The 22,557-nt window shown below is 35.3% G+C and overlaps 1 protein-coding gene across 1 annotated transcript in view; it reads right to left on the bottom strand.

The window, feature by feature from the left end:
• The window catches only part of LOC150104585 (NPC intracellular cholesterol transporter 2 homolog a-like), a 40,358-nt gene extending 19,595 nt beyond the window's left edge, over positions 1-20,763 (bottom strand). Inside the window, exons 1-3 of the mRNA XM_090395215.1 lie at positions 20,654-20,763; positions 7,003-7,107; positions 4,914-5,089 (exon numbers count right to left, since the gene is read on the bottom strand). Of these exons, the coding sequence (XP_090251341.1) occupies positions 4,914-5,089; positions 7,003-7,107; positions 20,654-20,732 (360 nt within the window). The 5' untranslated portion in view covers positions 20,733-20,763. The remainder of the gene's footprint in view (positions 1-4,913; positions 5,090-7,002; positions 7,108-20,653) is intronic.
• Between the last annotated feature and the right edge of the window lie 1,794 nt (positions 20,764-22,557).

Below are 22,557 nucleotides of genomic sequence, written 5' to 3'. Positions count from 1 at the left end.
TAATATTTGTCTTGAAAAATGAAAAAGTTATTTTCCCATGCAGTGTTTGAATAGTCATACAGCATCTGGTGAGAAAAGATTTCCAAGTAGATCCACTGTGTCATTTCTGGGTACATTGGTGAATAGACAAAGTTTCGACTATATCGAAACTTGCTAAGATGTCTGAAGATTCTATATTTATACTTTCACATTTTCAATGAAATGTAAGCCTCGATTTTTATTGCATTGTGTAGGGATCCTAAGAATTTGTGAGACGTCTTTAAATTTTCTTGTGAAACAGTTATTATCAATATATGAGATTTTTAATAATTTAAAAATCTTTATAAATAATTCTGTTTTTCATATGTGTGTGGTGATATCATGTCCGACAGATATTTCGCTAAGTTCGAGGTTCGGAAAATCTCTCCCATCTACAGGGTGGCCATAAAATAACTTACCCTCTTTGAAGGCATCTGTAACTAAAACCAATAAACGGAATGGGACCAAATTTTATATATTGAGACTTTTGAAGGCATGGGGAGATGATTTCCTCAAAAAAAAATATTTAGTACTAAAAGTCAGCGATAGAGGAAATTTTGGCGCTGGTGGAGCCGGAAAAAGTGGATAATTACATTAAAAGCAGATAAAATGGAATAACAAAATTTCGACGGTGTAAGCGACAGCCACATTACTCAATCCAGCTGGATATGTGGCACGTTACAATGATAATAAGAATAACAATAATTAAACTAAAACAACAACTTGCCAGAGATACAGAATTTAATGTAGTGATTGAACTCACGGGAAATAATGTTTTATTCATCAGAATCAGGGTCCCCTGGACCACATATACGATTTTCATTGTGCTGACCAGTAACGTCTGTTACTGTCTCTTCCTGCACTGATTTCCGTCCTCTTCCAGGTCTAACAACTCCTAGTGATCCAGTTTCTTCAAACTTCTTAATCATAGCTCTCAGTGCTACAGCTGACAGGACCTGTACGCAAGTTATGAAGCCGTCTAAATTCCCGAAGGGCCGCTTGTGAATCAACTTAACAAGTAAAGCATGCTAAGGCAAGGTAGGACGCATATTGAGCACAATTCGTCAGTCATTCGAATAACTGCCTGTACGTTCCCAATCTCTTAAGTGGAATTGGTGGGGCTGCTGTCACGTACACACAGTAACATTTGCATAATCCTTTTTACCTGCGTTTACTGCAAATATTTAAGTGCTTTCGGCTCTGTCACGCCAAAATTTCCCCTATCGGCGACCTTTGGTACTAAATTTTTTTTTTCGCGGAAATCATCTCCCCATGCCTTCAAAGTCTCAATATAAAATTTGGTCTCATTCCGTTTATTGGTTTTAGCTACAGATGCCTCCAAAGAGGGAAAGTTATTTTATGGCCATGCCACCCTGTATAATTGGCCATAACCGAATATCTTTTCTGTGAATTTTGAATGGTGCACCATAATTTTTTGGGAGACCAATGGATGTTTTCATAATAAAGTTTTTTTTAAAATTTTCTAGCCAATTTCGGTAACTTTTTGATCAAGTCATTGGTTGTATTATGTGTGCTCCATGTGGGATTCCTGTCTAAGGATGATCCTCTAATAGGTTGTTCATCTTTCTATGCTTAGCTCTTTACTTTATGTAAATAATGTTGTACTCCTGAACACATCCAGTGCAAAGTCTCCATGATTTTCTAACTAAATAAACTGAATAACACTTGTAACAAATTTGGCATGAAAATCAAGAATAAAAAGACCAAAAGTATGAAAATAGGCACGAGTATGGAAAAGTTCAACTGTATTCTTAATGGAGCTATCTGTACAAGAATATGAAATATTTCAGCTGTTTAGGCCAATTCAATATGCAAATGGACAGAATAAACAAAGCTAGTTTGGTGGGGAGCCGGTTGAATAAATTTATATGCAATAAGAGATAAATTAGCCAAAACTAGCAGTATGCAGACAATGTTCAAACAGTTTAAAGTTATGGATCTGAGGGTTGGGTTAGAAATAAAGCACGTGATCAAAGATAGATCAAAGATCAAAGAAAAAGGAACTTGACATTGTTAGCATTCAAGAATGTGTGAGTAGGATTAATCTAACTTCATATGGTCTAAACAGAATGAGGAGAAAAGTTAGCAAAACAGATGTTTGATGCTGAGGTCACAGGAAAAAGACCCAGAGGGAGACAAAGATATACAGGGATTGATTCAGCCACATCATCCTAGAAGGCCGAAATACGGTATTTCAATTGGATATTAGTAATGATGTAAACTTAACCTGGTAATACTGTCATAGTATCCTGTATACCCTTTGGAGTACTTGAAGTCTTCAGGACTAAATAAATTGAGTAATAATTTAATTAATAATAAGAATGCCATGATTAATTGAAAACGAACAATTTCATTCCAGTGACAAACCTGTGAGACAAATGTTTTAGTGATTTAGGCACACTTTTCTATTATTTATTATTAACATGCATTTTCTGTGATGTCTAGTAAATCTTTGTGGGATGCCCACACTAATTATTGTGATATATAGTGTATCACATCCCTCCTTAAAGTTCTTCATCAACAAGCATCTCGAGTCTGCCTCTGGTGAAGTATTCCATTCATTTACTTCTTCAAACAAAAAATATACTTCTTAGAGCTTTACTATCCATTCTCTTGTACAACTTTCAGAAATAATACCATATGTGCCCTTCCATTCAATCACATACTGGAAAATTTCTTTAGCATCTACTTGTAAAACTCCTTTAGTAGCTATGTGTTGATCATATTCCCTCTTTTTCAGCTCTTAAACAAATTTTAATCTTATCACCATTTTGGTTATTTGCCTCTGAATCCACCACTTCCACATCCTCAGGATCAAAGAGACCAATCTGTGCACAATAGTCAAGATGAGATTTTCATGTTGAAAGGAGGATAACAATCTCCTTCTCCTTGTCAGTGTGCATCTTAACATACAAGTGGATTCAGGGCGTTCTCAGATTACGTCCTGCACTGAAGCAAGCAATTGAATATCTCCTCTGATTGATTATAAGCAGTGGCGAGCTATAGGGGGCTCGCGCAAGCCTTTTGTTAAATTTTTCTCAAATTTGCGAGCCCCTTGTTTTTCTTGTTTACTTTTTTATTTTTTCAAAAAAAAATTTTTTTTTTGAAATATATTAAGCGACAAACTCATACGGTAAACTAACAAACATTAGTCTATTCGGCAGTGTATAGATGATTTGGAATTATTGTTTCAACTCCTCGATAACGAATGTGCCCAAGTTTGAAAATAAAATAATGGCATGCGCAATCTTTACCCTTCTCCCTTCTTTACCCTTCTTCTAGTAGCCAATCGTATGGTAAAACCAGTAACCAGTCAAATGTTTTATAAAAGATTTTATTCTTATTATATTTTGATAGTTGAAATACAAATGGGAAATCCTTCTAGATGAGACTTGTGTGGTCTGCAAATGCTTGAAAGATTAGAATGCAGTTAATAAATAAGTTGGTTTGAGATCCCTTCACTATACCTTATTGATATAGTTCATACATAAATTTTGGTAAAAGATTGTTGAAACAAGTATTGAGACATGACCTGCACAAAGCAAATAAGTATATCTTTGAGTTGGCCATATACTGTCAGTGACATGAAGACGACCATGGACCTTAGAAGTTTGATACCATGCTGGCTTAACTCGCCAAAGAATTTTATTTAAAATTATTTTTATGTGAATTCCACACACAAAAGATTTAAATATAATGTACACTAATTGCAGTAGGAAGGCTAAAAATTAAATAATTTGAGGATCCTGTAGAAAGAAAGGAAGAAAAAACCTGCAGAAACTTTGAACCGAAGAGAATGCTGTAAATATTCTTGAGACAGGTACTATGAAGTTTGCATTTTACCTTGAGCACTGATCAAAACGATGTTCAGGCCACCATAATATAGGCGTATGCAAATCTCATCCAGTTAGTCTGCACAACCAAAGATTACCTATACTTTCATGTTGGTAAGTATGCTAGCACCCATAACGCTGGTTAAGATCAAGGTATGGTGTCCACATCCCTTAGATAAAGGGCCACTCTAATGTTACCACTTTTCTTATTTAATGCCTGAGGTGGCCGAAAACCATGTTTTGAATCTAGTGCAAAGACGCACTTACTTTTTTACCATTTCTCTGGCATGCAATATGAAAGATACTTTTTAGAGTTACATCGCACATAGAGAGACAACCCAGTATTTTATTTTTGGAGGCACATATGTAAAATGATTATTCCACAGACTATCTTCTAGATAGTGTACTATATTAAACCTTTTTCCAACTGCATGGATCCAGCAGTCAGACTCTGAGGCACCTGTTATCACCAACAATCTCACACAAATTCTTTTCATGACCCCGATAATCCAAATACTATTGATCTCTTCTACAACAATGATCCTTCTAGGTACATTCTGAATTCATTTTCATTGGTTTTCTAACAATTCAGATAACAACCTCTTGGTAATTTCTTCTCACTTGAAGCAATTCACACAGCCACTCATCCATATGTTGTCTGGCACTATAAAAATGTGAAACAGGATGATCTTATTTAATTTCAGAGTTACATGCCTTTGGCTGAATTAGTGTTTTCAAAATTTGGATTCGAACATAAGTATGGAAATTTATTCCCTTTAAACTATCATCTCTTATCTGGACATTGTTTCTCCAATGAGTGTGTCAATTATGTTCAAGAGAAGAATCTAGCGTATATGTTTTTCATCAAAATGTCCATATTTGTTTTCTGCTTATACCAATGTTCAAAATAAGGTATTTAAATCAAATTATTAACTAATTCAAAAATAATTTGAAATTTAATTTCATTATTATTAATTTTATATTAAAAAAGGAAAAAAATTGCAGTGTGGAAACAAAACAATTTCAGAACATTTTTCTTACTGGTGGATAAAAAGGTTTCACTTCAATCTCTGCACTGTAGGAATACTGCTGTCCCATCACAAGAGGACACTGAAGACCGGAATTTCTGCATGCATCACTGTTGTCCAAAGGAAAACTTACTGACTTTCCAAAGAGCATTGTATCACACACAGAAGTAACAGATGGAGCATTGGCAGCTGTTTGACATAATACAATAATAAGTGGGGAGTTTTTAAAACAAATATAAAGAATTTGTGAAATATCACTAGTAATATATATATATATATATATATATATATATATATATACATTTAATTTGTACGTCAATGATATAGCAAATTATTTGATAGGAAATATTCTGTTTGCTGATGATGCCAAACTGGGAAGAGCGATGGTAAATGAAGGTTAGGCACAGATCCTGCAGGAAGACTTAAATCAGCAAGCAGTATAGGCTAAGGCAAGGTTTCCCAAACTTTTTTTTTCTGGCCAGGTTATTTTAATATTTCACTTCGTGACCCACTAAATATTTTATGGCCAATAGGTAAAATAAAACAGATTTGAATGTTCATAGAGTTTTCATTAATTATTATTATAATAATGGTCTCAGGAATAAGGGACAAAGATCTGGTGGAAGTGTCATAGATTGCAGGATTTTCAGATTCATAGAATATCCGAAACTTGTTCTAGAAGAATAAAGTTTGGAAACCTGGAATAGGAATTGCAATAGAGCCTGCGAGATGAAAGAAGCGGAAGGAGAAATAATCTTGCGATCGTCACCAACAAACAATTCGACTCAATGTTCCAATTGTCATTTTGAAGTGTATCATGTTTTCATATGACTGAAAAATTTAAAAAAAATCTACAACCTTAGCCGTTGTTGCTGATTTATAAATCGAAAATTGATATATCGATTCCTTTTATTTCTGCTGTGATAAATGTTTTGCAAATGCATGAGTAGAATTGCGAATAAAAGTTACCAGGGACCATGTCGTCCATATACAAAACTGCAACAACGGCTAAGATTGTACATTTTTAAGATTGTACATACAAAGAAGACTGTTACTAAATCGCACACAGAAAACAACAGCAACATATTCTTTTGATTCAGTGATCACGTTTTACTGAAAGATGTTGAAAAGTTTTTTTTTTTTTTCAATAGACTTTTTTTTATTGAGGAACATAATTCTTTGAACCTAAAATCAATTTTTAATTTAATTACATGTGTTCTTCTGACCAGTTTGCAGATTTTACAGGATGAAAAAAACCCGAGTTTCCAAGAAAGGAAAACCCTATCACCTTTGTATTTGGCTGCGCTAAATACAAAGATTTCACAAAGACCACAACTACCGTTGTAGTCAGTCTTTGTGCCAATAAAACATAAACCAAACCAAACTTTTGTATTAGCTGACTCAGTAGAAATTGACATGAAAATAATACCGAACAATTAAGTGGTTGGCGATGAGCACCAGCCATTTAATTAAAGTACTATCTTCTGCAGATCCAATCAGTAACCAATCTACGAGACATGGGATGCATCGGATATCTTACACCGATGTCATCACGAGATCGGGATATATATATATATATATATATATATATATATATTAGAACCAGCAGAAGTTATACTCAACCATAGTCATCTGAATATAAACCTTACCTACAAATTATCAGACTGTTATTAAGCTCTGATTCGGGTATGGAGTGTACGAGATCACGCACAAGCGATTAGCAATGCCAATACCAGAATAGCTTTTAAAAAAAGCCAACTTTTCTTAGAGTAATCATAGTATATTTGTAATGTTTTGTCTGTGTTTACACCCGATGATGTACTTTGATAAGGAGACCGAGATTAGTAGTGCCATTCAATTAACATGAATAATCAAATTAAAGAGAGAGAGAAATCGTGTTAATTTATTGCCATTAAATTATCACAAACAGTCAATTTAAAACACACACGCACACACTCACATATATATATATAAAAAAAAGGCATCATTTGTTTCTGTTGGCATTAATCAGCTCAACCATATAAACTACTTTTCATGGAATACGACCTGAAATGTTTGCATCAACAAATATATGTTGTTTTTATACCATTTGTGCAACTTACGTGATCTGAAAACCACAGTGAACGTTTTCTTTGTTCCTCCGTCTAAAATGCAAACACCTTGCGTTTCGCAGCCTGTTGCGGAGACAGAAATAACATTTTGGGGTCCTGAAAAAAAAAAAAAAAAAAAAAAAAAATATATATATATATATATATATATATATATATATATATATATATATGTATATATATATATTTATTTTTTAAATTTTCTAAAAGATTTTCTAATTATTTTAAAAATGTCTAAAAAAAGAATTATTATTTTAAAAAAAGTTCAAGCAAATTATTTTTGATTGAATCAAATATCAAAAGCCCTGTACTAAACAGTAGACAGAAAATGGATTTTGCATCATATTTGTGCTCCTGGCAACCCAGCAAAAGGAAGAAAGTGTGAGAAAGTTTATCCAGATTTGTGTATATACTGCACAAATACCGTTATACTAAACCGTAAACAAAAAGTAATTCATTATTTAATTTATTTTTGTTTGTTCTGCTATCCCTAAGTATTCAGTTCCAACATGGAAATTAAAATAATTCTTCTTATACTGTACTAATCTAGTTGTGACGTCATTCTCAAATGCGTGTGGCATTTGAGATCCATGACATTGAATCTCGCTTAACCAATTAATTTTTTTGGAATAAACAAAGAACTGTTTATATCAAAAGGGGGAAAAAAGGGGGGGATTCATTTCAAAGAGATGGCATTATTTAACGGAAAGAAATTCGACAATAAAAATGTATATTTAAAATAACAAAATCTTTATTTTAGTTCTGATTGATAACGTTTTGAATCGTTGAAAAATCTCTTTTTTTTTTTTTTTTTAAATCAAGAATAAAAAAAATCTTGCTTATTTTTATTTAATTTTGTAATCTACAAAGAAATGATGTACTTTACATTTCCACCTCTATTTGAATAATTTTGAGATATTGCACAGTAACAAATTTGGATTAATACATCAATACGAAACGTTTGTTGATTTAACTGGGCTCGGCGAACTCACGAAAAGTATTTTTTCAAACGTTTCCCGGAGATTGTAGTGTTTCTGTTATAGATGTGATGAACCACTTCCCTCCCATACAGATGGCTCTTCCTTATTAGGAACCACTGAAAACCACAATAGCCAGGACTTAAGTCTGATCTCTGCAAAATGGTAAAACAGTACTGTGCCTTAGTATACAGTATAACAGCGGGTCGACGGTTGTTCTCTTGATTGCTTCTTGAGAATGAAAATATCAACATTTTTTTACAACCGGTTCTATTATGCTTCTGTTATTCTTATACAAAAATGGTGGTTTGTTAGTAAATAATTTATAGGCGAGCATAAAGCATTTTTATGGTAACTGTATTCAAAACATTTCAGCTCCTCATTCGACACAGTATTGTGTGTGTTTTGTGTCCAGTCCGATGATTTGAATGAAAGAAAAGTAACCATGTTGATCATCACTTTATGGGTTCCATAATTTTTCGAATTATATATATATTAAATTCAGTATACATGCACTACGTTCGGAGCTTCGATCAGCACATACACTGGGTTTAGAGAAAGCCCAGCAAAAAAAACAAAAAAAAAAACATGTATCATGTGGTTAAGTAACGTGTTCCCAAACACGTTCATTGTTATTTTTGTTCGGTTTCATTTTATTTACTTCCAAGAATAATTTTTGCAGATCCTCACTTTTAAGCCTTTTTTCCCCCCCACCGTATGAGTCGTCTTTCTATATTCAGTTATAATTATTTGTTTGGATGCCTCTCTGGTTGGTGCCAGTATCGGATATAATAAACTTAGTTTAATCCTTTATCCAAGTGTAAGCAAACAAAGTTTGCGCCTGAAGTATCTTCAGGACTGAGGCAACTCGTGGTAAAGGTGGACCAAGCTCTCATCACTCCTTGTCTTAGTATCTCCATTAATGCAAAGCACATCTCCTTGCGGACATGTATAATGCTATGCATTAAGGGAAGGGCCACTACCCAGACTGGTTTCGACCCTTATTGAGGTCTCGTCAGTGGGAACCAGACCCAGGGGTGGTGATACTAAAGTGGAAGCAATGGAGAAGCCATATTTACCTATATGAGTTGCCAAAAGATGTTTCACCTTATTATTAAATTACTCTGGATTTAGAGAAAGATGTTGGAAGTTTTTTTTCCCACTTGGTTAGACTATAATAAATTTAGGTCAATATAGGTAATAAATATATTACCCAGAAATCCAGGAAGTTCGTAAACGAAGTAACACCTCCCCCAACCTCTAAAATGAACCAAAGTTTAAAAATCGCAACATTAAACGTAAGCGGTCTGCGCAATCCTCAGGCGCAAAGCGCTGTCTGGAGACTGATACTAATGCATAATATCAACATTTTATTCTTACAAGAAACCCACTTTTACAAACACTGGGACGTGGAGAACTTTTCGAGAAGCTACCCGGTTACCAGCTACTGGTGCTTCGGGGAAGCTCACTCGCGAGGGGTGGGGATACTAATTCTCCCCCCAATCGCGGGGGGGTTCTTCAATGTCCAGAAAGACGCTGCGGGACGTTTTTTGTCCGTGGACTGGAAGTACAGTGGCCGTAACACCCGGTTTGTGGCTGTCTACGCCCCGAATAACCCCCACCAACGAGACGGTTTCTTTGCCACACTGGAAAACTATTTTCTTGGTGCGCAACACCTAATCGTGGCGGGCGACTGGAACTGTATAGAAGATGCATGATATGACAAAATAGGCGGGAATGCTAACAGCGGAACTGGCGGTTTTGCAGCACTGAAACGTTGCTGCGAAAACTTCGACCTTGTCGATATCTGGAGACCGCAGAATCCACTGAAAGTCGGAACAACGTGGTGCCGTTGGTCGGATATCAACAAGGCTCGACAGGTTCTATGTATCCCAGTTTTTAGAACCACATGTTCTTGGGGTACGTCATATCGCTGCGAGAGGTCTGCTAACAGACCACAAAATGGTACTATTAAAAATAAGGATACCAGAAATAATAGAAACAGCCAGAGGTCCTTGAAGGCTTCCTCCCAATTTCCCCAGTCTTTTTAGCGATAAGCTACAGAACCTCTGTAACGAATGGAGAGACACTAACTGGGACTGGGAAACCTGGCTACAGTTCAAGTCGCAGGCAAGGGAATTCTTTCAGCGGTGTGGGCGTGAACGGGCACACCAACAGAGACAACGTCTGAGGGATCTCTATAGGGAGCTCGGCTGGTACCGCACCAACGAGCGGAGAGGAATTCCCTGTAGCGATCTTATCAGACAGGTAGAAATCGAGCTACATCAAGAGCGGCAGAGTAGAGTCGAGGACCTCGATTTTCGAGCGAGACTCTATCTCAGATATTTGGAAACACCTTCCGCCGCTTTCTACAATCAACAACGGGTGGCGGCAAATGACGAGCGAACGGTTTACCAGATCCAAGAGAATGGCAAACTGATAAAATCAACCCCTGAAATACTTCGCATCTTCCATCAGCAGTACCTCGGCGCCTTTTCTGATCAGCAGAGCGCAGATGTTTTCAATGAGTGGGACATCACACGTCTTCCCGAGCATCTTACCGCTCTGCATGACAGGCCGATAACTGCTGAGGAAATAAAAACAGCTTGCAAAACAATGAAGGCAAGAAAAACCCCAGGGTTAGATGGGTTAGGGATAGAATTCTACCGATCTATCTGGGACTACGCACTACCAGTTTTAGTAAAAATATTTAACGAATTCCTCACTTCGGGAAATATCCCCGAGGAATTCGTTAAAAGCTACACAATTTTTATCCCAAAGAAAGATCGAGATCGCACCTTGGCAGATAGCTGGCGACCGATCTCCCTAACAAATTCGGATTACAAAATATTTGCAAAAATTATCTGCAGCCGCATCAAATGCGGTATAGAAAAAATCATAACAAGCACCCAGGTTTACGGAATACCGGGTAGATCGATCGAATTAAATCTATTTTTCTTACGAGATCTAATCCGTCTGGCCAAAAATAAAAATTACCCTTTGGCACTTCTCTCTACGGATCTGGAAAAGGCGTTCGACAGCGTCAGACACACGTACTTGCAGGACATCCTTCAGAAAATAGGTGTGGGCTGGAGGCTTAGGCAAACAATCAAAAACATCTAAGCAAAGGCCTCTACCCAAATAGCTATCAACGGGTTCCTCTCGGAACCAGTTCCTATTAAAAAGGGGGTAAGACAGGGCTGCCCACTAAGCCCTCTCCTCTTCTCACTCGCGTTAGAACCCCTCATAAGAAGAATAGATAACTCCCCTGCAGTCAGAGGAATACCGTTACCCCTAGTCTCCAGACAGAGCAAAATTGTAGCATATGCTGATGATGTAGTTGCGACGCTCAGAGATTCTGAGTCCATCTACATTTATTTCGGCATTTTGCAAAAATTCAGCATGGCCAGTGGTCTTCGCGTTAATACTTCGAAGACTAAAATTAAAATTTTTGGAAATTTCCATAGAAATAACCTTCCTTGTGGTTTAGTCCCACAAACTCAGCCCCTAACAGTACTAGGCGTCCCATTCACGGCGAGCCCGGTACTGCCTGTTAAGAAATTGCGGGAAGAGTGCGAAAAGAAAAGAAAATGTTTTAAACCCAATTATTTCTCCTTCTACAGAAGAACAGTAATAATAAAAACAGTAATAATCCCCATGCTAATGCATACAATAAATATTACTAATATAAAAAAAAAACCCAAGAAGGTCAACTTTACAAAATACTAATAGATTTTTTTTGGAACGGAAGAAAACATGAAGTTAAAAAAGAATATTTAAAACTCAAAATCAATCAAGGGGGTTTCTCACTTCCGAAATTAAACTGCCTATTCTATGCAAACACTCTCAAAACCATAGGGAAAGCCTTAAAATCTAACCATATTTCAGGATCCCTAATTAAATATTTTCTAGGGCATTTTCTCCCCTACTTCGGGACCACGGGACATGCTGACCCCAGCGCAGAGGTTGTGCCAGAATGGTATTATCCATTATGCCAACAACTTAAAAAATTTAAAACCGAAGGAATGGAAATTCTAAAATTAAAGCCACAAGCAAGATATTGGGAGTTCTTTCGACTTTCCGGATGTGATACGCCAAATATAGAAACTAACATAGAAACGCTATTTCAAAATATCAGAAATAGCTGGGGACAGCCATTTCACCGGGATCTGGCATGGCGAATAGCCTATGGTCAGCTACCGGTGAAACTGGTTATGTCCCAATACACTTCAAGACCGTGCGACCCCTTCTGCGACGTCTGCCAGAGCATTGAAACGGTGGGACATTTCTTTTACTCGTGCCCCCCCCGCCCGATATGTCTGGCAAAGACTAAGCACAGCACTGGGAATCAAGCCGCTTACCCTACAGGAGGTCTTGTACCTGCAATTTCCCCCACCAGTCGAGAAAATTCAGAAATTTACAATTTTTCTCATCAATGTAATCAAGTATCACATCTGGAAAGTGCGGAAAAATTCCCAAATCAGCGATGAAAACACTATACAAGCCAAAATACTCAGTGGGATCTATTTCTACCTACCTAGGTTCTTCGCACAAGAAAGACATATACTAGGGGATGGGAGGTTTGTACATAAATGGTGCAAACCTCCTATCCTCTGTGTCCTGAGACAGGGCTTAATCATACCGTGTCTCTTCCTTTAAAAAGAAATATCTGTTTGTTTGTTTGTTTGTTTTCCTTCTCTTTTTCTCTCTTCATGAGTTCTTACAGTTCATATAGGAGGGGGCAGATCTGAGAACCCGGGCTGCGAAGGCTTACAGCGAGGCGGTGCTGCTCCTTGTGAGCGGCATCTCTCGGCCAGATTCTTCCCCCAAATCTTGCTCTTCTCGTGGTGTAAGGTTGGCCAGTTCTCTTACTGTTTATATATATATATATATAAAAATAAATAAATAAATAAAATAAAAAAATATATATATAAAAAAATCCGATTTAAGTTTTATACTAAAACAGGTGTTAGAAGGTGACCTCCAAAGACACCTGATCAGTTAAATTGTTAATTTAAAAGTATTTTACGAGCGCATATAAGAAAAGTTTATTTCAAAGATTTTTTTAGAACAGGTGTAAGGAGATGATGTTTTACAGACCTTTTAGCCACAACCTCTGGGTTATACAGCTAAACGGTTTGACTGAGGCCTCTTTTTACCTACTACTATCCTACTCTACCTTTCTTTAATCTCCCCTATTACTACCTGCTGACCCTCAGCAATCTTTATACTCCAAAGGCCGATGATGAAAGACATTAACTCCCATTCTACTCACGGATGAGACCTCAAGAAAGGTTGAAACCGGTCTGGGTAGTGACCTCTCCTCACAATGTAAAACAGTACTACATCTCCTAAGAGCGGTGTGTTTTTACATTATGAGAAAATATCAAGAACAGTGAAGGATCTTGCTCCACCTTTGCAACGAGTTGCCGTGGTGTGGCACTACCAAGTGGTCACTTACGCTTGGATACGCCGACAGTTCGTCGGCATGAAACGTTACAGATCGTAGTTTTCGATCTTAGTTTCGCTTACTGGCTGAAAAACAATAAGGGATTTTTATCCCCTTAACTTATCAACCTCCCCAGAAAAAAAAAATAGCCGTTTGGCTTTTCATCTTAACTAAGTACAGTAATTCAAGGAAAGGGGGGGGGGATGAAAAGCTGCTTAAAGAGGAGCCTTTAAAAATTGTCGGGAAGGGGTGATGTGTGTTTTTAGAAGATCAGGTGGAGGTATGGGACGAAAACGATTAAGAAACACTTATGACGTTCCCGACCCCACCTCTGCCCCTTTTATTACAATCGTCTCCTCAGGCAGTCGTCCGTTTATTACTACTGATAACTGCATTGTTTGTTAAACCACATACGCAAAATACTTTTTGATTTGTTGCTGGAATCTTCCCAAATACGACTCTGATAATGCAATAACAGCTTGTAATTATATATTTTGTGCATATCATTGTTTTTTGTACATGTAAACGTAAGCTATATATTATAGACAGGGAAGCTTCATATCTTGATCCAAAATATACATAACTGTAGGAAACTGTTGTGTCATCTTGCATTGTCATTCAAAACTTATAATCATACCAACTTCTCTTCGCTTCAAGATAACATAATGACGATTCATTCTCTTTTCTTGTTTTCTGCTACAGAAGGCAGAACAAAAGAGTTGCCATCAAAATTTTAAAAATCGATGGTAACATATTGAATGTCATATTACTGTATATAGAACAGCTGTTTACCTGGGAAAGTAGACAACGAAGGTCTTAAAGGTCTCTTACTCATTACGGTACTGACCCGATTACGATAGTGGTATTTGGGCTTGCTTTGAGTGTTCAGATTATTTCAGATGCAGCGCGCGAAAGAAATATTTTATTAATTTATATTTTAATGGCACTTGTCTCTGAAATGTACGCATTTCTACACACTCAATATGGTATTATTCCAAATTCTGATTACAGGCATCTGTTTTCAAGAGCTTATTCTAACAATAAAGAGCAGGATTAGCTTTTACATCCTCCTCCACAACCATTCATACTAATTGTCAACGAAATTCAGTTGTGATGATACCATTTTTCAAGAACCATTTTAAAATATAAAGTCCATTATACGGAATGTAATTTTTTATTATACACAATTCACCTGGCAATCATTGTTTCTTTATTAATACTTATTTTAAAATTTCTAAACTGTTCTAAAATAATACGCATTATATTGTAATATTGACACTAATGGAAATAGTGTCAATATTACAATACAATGCTACCGGGAAATTAGGTCGAGAGGCTATAATTGAGGAGGAATTTCCAGCCGATAAGCAGTGCTATCTAGCTAGCTCGTTGGCTGAAAAAAATGTTTCGCATGCTGGAAAAATTGACCCATTAATGAAAGTATTGATAAATTCATAAATAAATAAAATAATTAATAAATTATAAATAACACACTCAAATTTAAAAACAAGTTTGATTCTGTTTCTGGCCAAATATCCTTTTCCACGACGACCTTTGGTATGCTTGTACCAATTACGTTATTTTGGCAGTTGTATTTATCTAATATGTCTGTATTAAATAAATGTGATCTGTTTTTGCATTCCTTGCTTGTTTGATAAATACTGAACGTTTGAGAACAGTATCAGAAGAGAACAAATAACAAGGATGAGTAAGAACCTAGAATTCAATACGAGAGGAAAACGGGAATAAACATGAATAAACTGCCCGAAAAAGCAGTTCTCTTAGTTGAGTAAAGCATCTTTAGGTTGGATTCCCCTTTAACCCCCCTTTAAAGAGAAATTGTTTACCACCAGTTCTCTTATTAATGGTACCATCTTAGGCTGTTGATTAACTTAATGTGTTTGGCTGCCTTTCAGCTTTTCCTGATTCCTTTTCATGGATCTTTACATTTTTAGTGGTTTCACTTAGCCTCCATAGCTAAGTCGATTTCGACAATGCCATTTGGTTTAGACAGACCTACATTCGAATTCCTTCTAGGAAGCAAAGAACCTTGGCTTTCAATTAAAGGTGAGTTAGCCGGTCTCATACGAAATTGGTAGGATTTATCTCCCAGAAACTGGTTTTTCGTTCCAAAATATTATTACACATATCGAAAAAGAGAAAAAAATACTACTTGAAAACGGGGGGGGGGGAATACATTTCGCGAGGGAAAAACAGCACTCTTTCATAAATCTGTGTGCACACGGACACAGTCGTATAATTACAGTGCTTTCAGGGCATCTTTGAATTGCAGTCGTTAGCGACGAGGCTCTTTAGTTGTAGAGATATCTGGGATTCAATTCCGTGTAGCATGAGAGTGACATTTTTGTAAAACCGTCTGGCTATTCATAAACTCAAATAACAGAATGCAGATATAAAACGTTATTGACGTTGAACAATACTGAACGATGTCACTTCTCCATCAAGTGTGGTCAGCTCTAATAAAAAATCTACCTCAATCTGAGCTCGGACTGTATGAACGAGAACAAGAACACGTGACATCGTCCAGTATTGTTCAACGTCAATAACGTTTTATAACTGCATTCTGTTATTTGAGTTTATGAATAGCCAGACGGTTATGATTTGAATTTATTAATTCTCTTGTTTAATCTTTAAGTTATACTATTTACCCCCTGAAGATGTAAATCCTACGATTTACGAAACTTGTCGGGAACTATTATTTCAGTATTTTGTATAACTGAATAAAAAAAAAAAAACGTGGTGTAATCACCGAAATATATCTTATAAAAATGTATATTTGACTCATTGTTGTGAGTCTTTTTTTAATCTCATCACCTAAATTTTAATCTCATCACCAAGATGTGCATCGGTCTAGCATGTTTCTAATACATGATTCATTATCAAGAATTGATAATGAATCATGAATTAAATCCCCTCAACAGGGAAGTGTTGAGAATAACATGATAGCAGTGCCTCACTTAACTTCACTTTATTACTATCAAGAGTAATACTGATAGTAATAATGCAAAAATTGATCGTAATACCTTCCTATTAACAGTTTAGAATCAATATGCGTTACACCCAAATGGAAGCGTTTATCCTATATTGGTCATCATGAAACGAAAAAGTTCCGGTAATATTATTATTATGTGACACCTCCAGGGAGTCCAAGGACGCATCGAGGGACAGTGTGCCAACAGCATCGAACGATTAATCCCCATCCAACTACTAATATGCTTTACAAAAATATGTATTTATCAAATATGACGGTGTGTGTGTAAACTAAAGGCATATTTCTTGTCAGAACTCCGACATCTTTTGGATGAATGACATCAAAAGAAAATAAAATACCTACAAAATACATTCTAAGAATGTTTTTCGCAATTAAAAAAAAAAAAAAAACATTTTTTTTTGGAATATTTTAGCTTAATATTAGAAATAACAACATACAAAGAAAAATAAATTGAATAATGAAATAAGACTTTCAGTCCATAAATTTAATAGCATTTGAAATTAATACTAATATCTTAATAATTATTGTGAATGTGCTGAAATTAATACTAATATCTTTGTGAATATACAATGAAGAAAAGCCAGTTAATCTCTCTCTCTCTCTCTCTCTCTCTTTAAGTTCTGAATGCAGAGAAAATCCGTTTGGCAGACACTACGATTACCCGATAATGTATCATATCTCTTAATTGGGGAAGAATCTCCAGTTGTAAAAAAAAAAAAAAAAAAAAAGTGGGCTAAGCACCGAGAAGGCAAGGAGGTTGATTGCAGTTGGGAAGCTGCTACTTTGCTGACAATACTTTTAATATTCACTAACACTGTTGCTGTTACAGGGGATTACTTATGACATCCTTAGAATTGCAGAGAAGAAATTTCTTCTTCTCCCTTTCACGAATCTAGGCCAGGTGGCCTATTTCAGTCTTGGCCCAGCATTTCATTTGTCTGCCTGTTTCTTTGACTCTTTGATTTGTAGATCATCGTCTTTGTGGGTATTACATCTTATGCCATTCGTTCTTGACGTTATTTCTATTTCGTTCTGTATTTTTCTATGGCTTCATAATTGGTGTTTGATTTATATATTTCTTTCAGTAAATTTTCCTTTCTCTTCTTATTTAGTCATTTATATAACTTTCTGTTCTTCCCATATTTCATTTCTGCTGCAGTGATTCTTTTCTTATCTTTTTCCCTTATTATCTGTGGTTCACTTCCATAAGATAATGTCGGTTTTGATAAAATATTATACATTCTTGGTCTGGTTTTTTGGTAACTATCGCGAGGCCTTGATGTTTTGTTTATTATTCCATTATAAACTGAATTCTCCAAAGTATTTGAAGAATTTGTTAACTTAGCTAGAAATGTCTAAATATTCATTGTAACTTAATTGATAGCCCAAATAATTAAAACTGTTAAATTTTTTCGATTATTTTATTACCTATCATTGTTTTAGTATGGGTGAGCATTTGGGATTTTTTTTTTATTTGAATGTCACAGTTTTAGTTTTATCTTGAGAGAATGGCATATTACTCTGTTGTATTATTAAGCTTTTATATGCAGCTTTCTGTGGATTGTCCTTAGTTGTTCCATGGTTACCAGTAATGGGTAAATATTTTTTTATTTGAATTACTTCTTTGTTGTGGCTAACTTACATTCTTTGATTAATTCATTCACATGTATTCCAAATATATTGAAGAAGGGGATAGAATCCACAGCTGTAGAATAATTTTAATAGAGAGTAGAGTGATTTTTACAGGAAGTGTTTGTTTAGTATATCGAAGAGTTTATATCTATCTATCTTATCAAAAGCTTTTTTCTTTTTATAATCTACGAATGCTAGATTTGAGGCTGAAGATATATGATTTATGCAGGATCTTCCTTTTCTAAAGCCACTCTCTTCTTCATTCATAACTTTTTCTTTTTTATATTAAGATTAAGATTTACTTAAAATTATCTTAAGCAAATAAATCTCAATACGTTTTAGTTCGATTAGACTGAGTTTTTCGGATCTTCAGCAACTATATTCTAAGTTTACTTGATATCGCTTGAATGATTGATGCAAGTGGCAGAGGTGTCTGGTCACAATCTCATCATTTAACCGATTGCGATCGATTGAATGATATTGTGAAACTTTGTAGAATGCATCTCCTCCTCTTACAACTCAAATCGGTTGTGTGGGTGGAATTTTCAGCCAGGTCGGACATTGTTTTGTCCGACTCCGATTGTTTTTTCAGCATAAAATCGACTAACTACTTGCAGTGATGTCTGCGGAGGTAGCGGAGATCTCCTTCATTTTAGTTCCATTAGAATGAATTTCTACGGTGATCTTCCTCAATGTCAGAATCACCTATAGTTTACGTTTCATCAAAATCCATTGATGAACGATACTACCTCTTGTGGTCCGCCGAGGATACGAAGAAGAGAGAACGAAAAAACAATGGTCTGGGACTTTTTGTCTATTTTTAATTATTTTTAAGTGTTCTGATTATTTTTATTAGTTTAATCATTTAGATTTGGCAAGTTATGTTATGATGATACATTAATATTTAAACTTAATAATATTTAAATTCGATAATACTTAAAAATACTCGACACTATTTAAACTCAGAACAAGACGCGTATCATGTGGAATTTAGGTTCTGATGAACGCATTCAAAATTACAAAAACAAAACAGGAATTATCATCTCTTGACTTCTCAAACCCGAATGCAAAACTCGATTTTGAGTAACAAATTCACAATATATTTTCTTTTTAAAAAAATAATTTATGGATTTTGACTTGCAACCAGGTAACTTTGTAAAACCAGAGGTATGGGGAATGTCCTATTTATCGCCTTAATTAATGCTGCGGCTCCAGTCAAATTGTGAAATACAAGTCACGTATCTCGGAATATATGTCACTGTCTTGGATACTTGAAGAGAAAAATAAAGGAAAAAAATTTGAACAAGTTTATAGTATGTTTACTAACTAGTTTATCGACAGACTTCGCAAAACTGTTATAAAAAATGTAGCATTCTATTTAATTACAAAAATTGCTGAAAAATGAATATTCAATATTTATTAATAATGAAGAAAAAATTCTCCAAGCAAGTTTTCTATCTTGAGCTTCGCACTTCGTTTGTCCCAACTTACAATTTTATTAATGCATTAAATTTCGAATTTTATGAGTTGCTAATTTGTTTTATTTATTAATCAACTATTTCAATGCAAAGTTTGAAATATTTTTATGCGAATCCTACCACACGCTTGAAATCCAATGTACTATAATACATATGCACTGTGGACGAGCTAAGGGACAAGTAATCTGTAAATCCAACTCTAAAAACCAAACATATTTTTTAAGCCACTTCTGGCTTCCAATAAACAGGGCTGTAGTTTTTACAGGCGATGAAATACATCTCCTGCCTCAAGACATAAACAATAGATGCCCGTAGTGGGATTCTGATCTGCTGAGTTTGGAGAGCAGAAAGGCTTATCCATATGACCAACAATAGCCGATTAGCCAGAAGTTATTATACTCGTACTTCTGCAAAATTTTAACTTTCCCTTCCAAAGTGATTCAGGTTGTTTCCTGAGTTTGCTACCAAAGTGTTGTAAAATTTTACGATATATTTTATGAAAAATAAAATAAATAAATAAAGATATTTTATTGTACTGAATAAATGCAGATATTTTACTATAACAATATTCTGAAATTATCTAGAATTCACTTGAGAGAAAGAGGGGGGGGGAGGACAAAAATTTACAGATCTTTGCTGCAATCGGTAATAAATCAATTTGTAAAATATCAAGCAGTTATTTACTAGGATGCATACATTTGGGATCTTCATAAGCAATTTAAGTTTTGATTTCAGTAACAAGTACTTATCACAGGATCTCTGTGAATGGACATGTCCTTTATGTTATGTTATAAGACATGTCCTATATGTTAGCACATGTCCCTGCAAAACATAGTACTGGTAATGTCATTAGGATACTAAATTATGCGCTCGTTCTCAGTTAAACATCCGAGATAAACTATTCAATATACATACATACATACATATATCTATATCTATATATATATTCAGTAGAAGCAAATTATGTAAATCTTTGAGTGCAACATAAAAACAGCCTACAATAGTGCTTATAAACTATGTGCTGAAAGAAATTCGTGTAAAGACTTCTTCCCTAGCATCATTAGGAGATAATATACGATGAGAAAAGTGTCCTTACCACAGTCCTGATAATTCAGGGAAAATGCAAAAGTTAACTGAAGAATTAACACAATAAAATAAGATACAAAAGTGGCCATTCTCAGAATGTTTTATTTATCTGAAGTGAACCTGTTAAAAATGACACTTTCGAAAAAGAATGTGTGTAGTCATTTCTGTCTCATGTCTTATGACAACGTCATTGCGTGACTATAAGAACGTCAGTATTTTGTCAATCGTCATTTCATATACTGTTGCTCAATTTGTGGATAAGGATGACATTCATGTGGTGCAATATTAGTAGGTGAATGTTACAGAACTGCGGCCTCCTCCTCCATGATGTTTATTTTTATTTTTTCATTAATCTTCAATATTAGAGAATTTCTTATAAAGAAACACAGCAAATCATATTTATAATGTGCACATTTCTGTAAATTAAAATATAAATATAAAGTGATGTATTGAGATCACAAACGAATATGAAAATAAACGAGTAGCTAGGGGAAAAGGGCGGGAGAGTTCAGTGGACCACAATTGAACAACAACAACAAAAAAAATCCCTGATCATTGCTCTTTATTTAGTCTTACGTTAATAATTCTTTAAGCTTCGCTGTGTCCCCTTTTTCTACTGTTTTACTATTTGCATGCAAAATTATTGATGGGTCGATTTATTTCTTCTCCTCCTTCATAAAGTCGTTTTTCTGGTGATTGGAATCTTGTAACCTGAAGGCATTTAGCCACGACGAGCCAGAATACTATTTTGCATGAAGAAGACCAGCCGGCGATCTCCCCCCTCTTTATATATATATATATATATATATTATATTATATATATTCTGTATCCTAATGTTTGTCACATATTTCGTATTTCATATCACTATTATCATGACCAAAATCGGGTTGCCAAATAATGATTGTCGATCATTTTTCATGAATCGCAGATGATTTGAATCTAACTTATACATGAATCGTTTGTTTAATATTTGTTCCATACTCTTATACACGCCACCAGTTTACCTCATTACATCTTACGCTGCGACCTATAATGAGCTATTCGATCAAATACCTCTTCAATGCCCAATAATTTTTCAGTGTAGCCTCGGCCCTTATTAAACTTCATATTCACTTTATTATCATATTCACTGTGTAGGTGGCCGCAGCCAACAAACTGCGAATTCGAGTTTCACTTTACATGTATATTTGACGCTAGTGTGGCAGATGATGTACTACATGTAAGGTAACGTATTCTTTCCTATAAAGTTAAGAATGATATAAGGTTGCATCAGTAGTTAAATTCAGCAAGGGCCCAGCCACGGAACTTTTTTCTGTTTTTTGACTTTTTTCCCTTTACGGTAATTATGCCTACATTATTGTGTTATTATTCAACAATTGTTTTACAGTTTTGAATGTATATATAAAGTCAATATCAACAGTCGCCTGGTTTGGAGCTTCCTGTAATGCGTTATCTTGCAGCAAATGACAAGAAAACATTATTGCAGCCAGGGACACGCCAAGGGTATTTCCCGCCCTGGTGCACTTTTATCGGCCACCCCTAGTACTGCATTGTATAATCCAAATTAGATATTAGCTACATAAAATGCTGCCCTATCAATGTTGTCGCCCGGGTGCAGTTCACCCCCTGCACCCTCGGGTTGGCGCGGCCCTGATTGCAGCGTAGTGTAACGGAATTTTGACAGACTCGTAGCGACATTTTCAGGGCCGCATTTATACTTTTAGAGGCCCGAGGCGCAACATTATTATGAGGCCCTCAAAAATTAGCATTTTTTTTAGTTTATTGAAAATAAAAGTCAACATTTCCATAATAACTCATTTTAATAACACAATACAATTGGTATACATATATTTGCATTTTAAAAAAAAGTATAAAAATAAATCAATTCAAATTTAAATGAAAAAATTAATAAC

The sequence above is a fragment of the Typopeltis vanoorti genome, chromosome 7 (assembly GCF_054136105.1).
Source record: "Typopeltis vanoorti isolate ZY-2024b chromosome 7, IOZ_Tvanoo_1.0, whole genome shotgun sequence".
Classification (NCBI taxonomy): Eukaryota; Metazoa; Arthropoda; class Arachnida; order Uropygi; family Thelyphonidae; genus Typopeltis; species Typopeltis vanoorti.
This window is presented reverse-complemented; position numbering and strand designations above follow the sequence as displayed.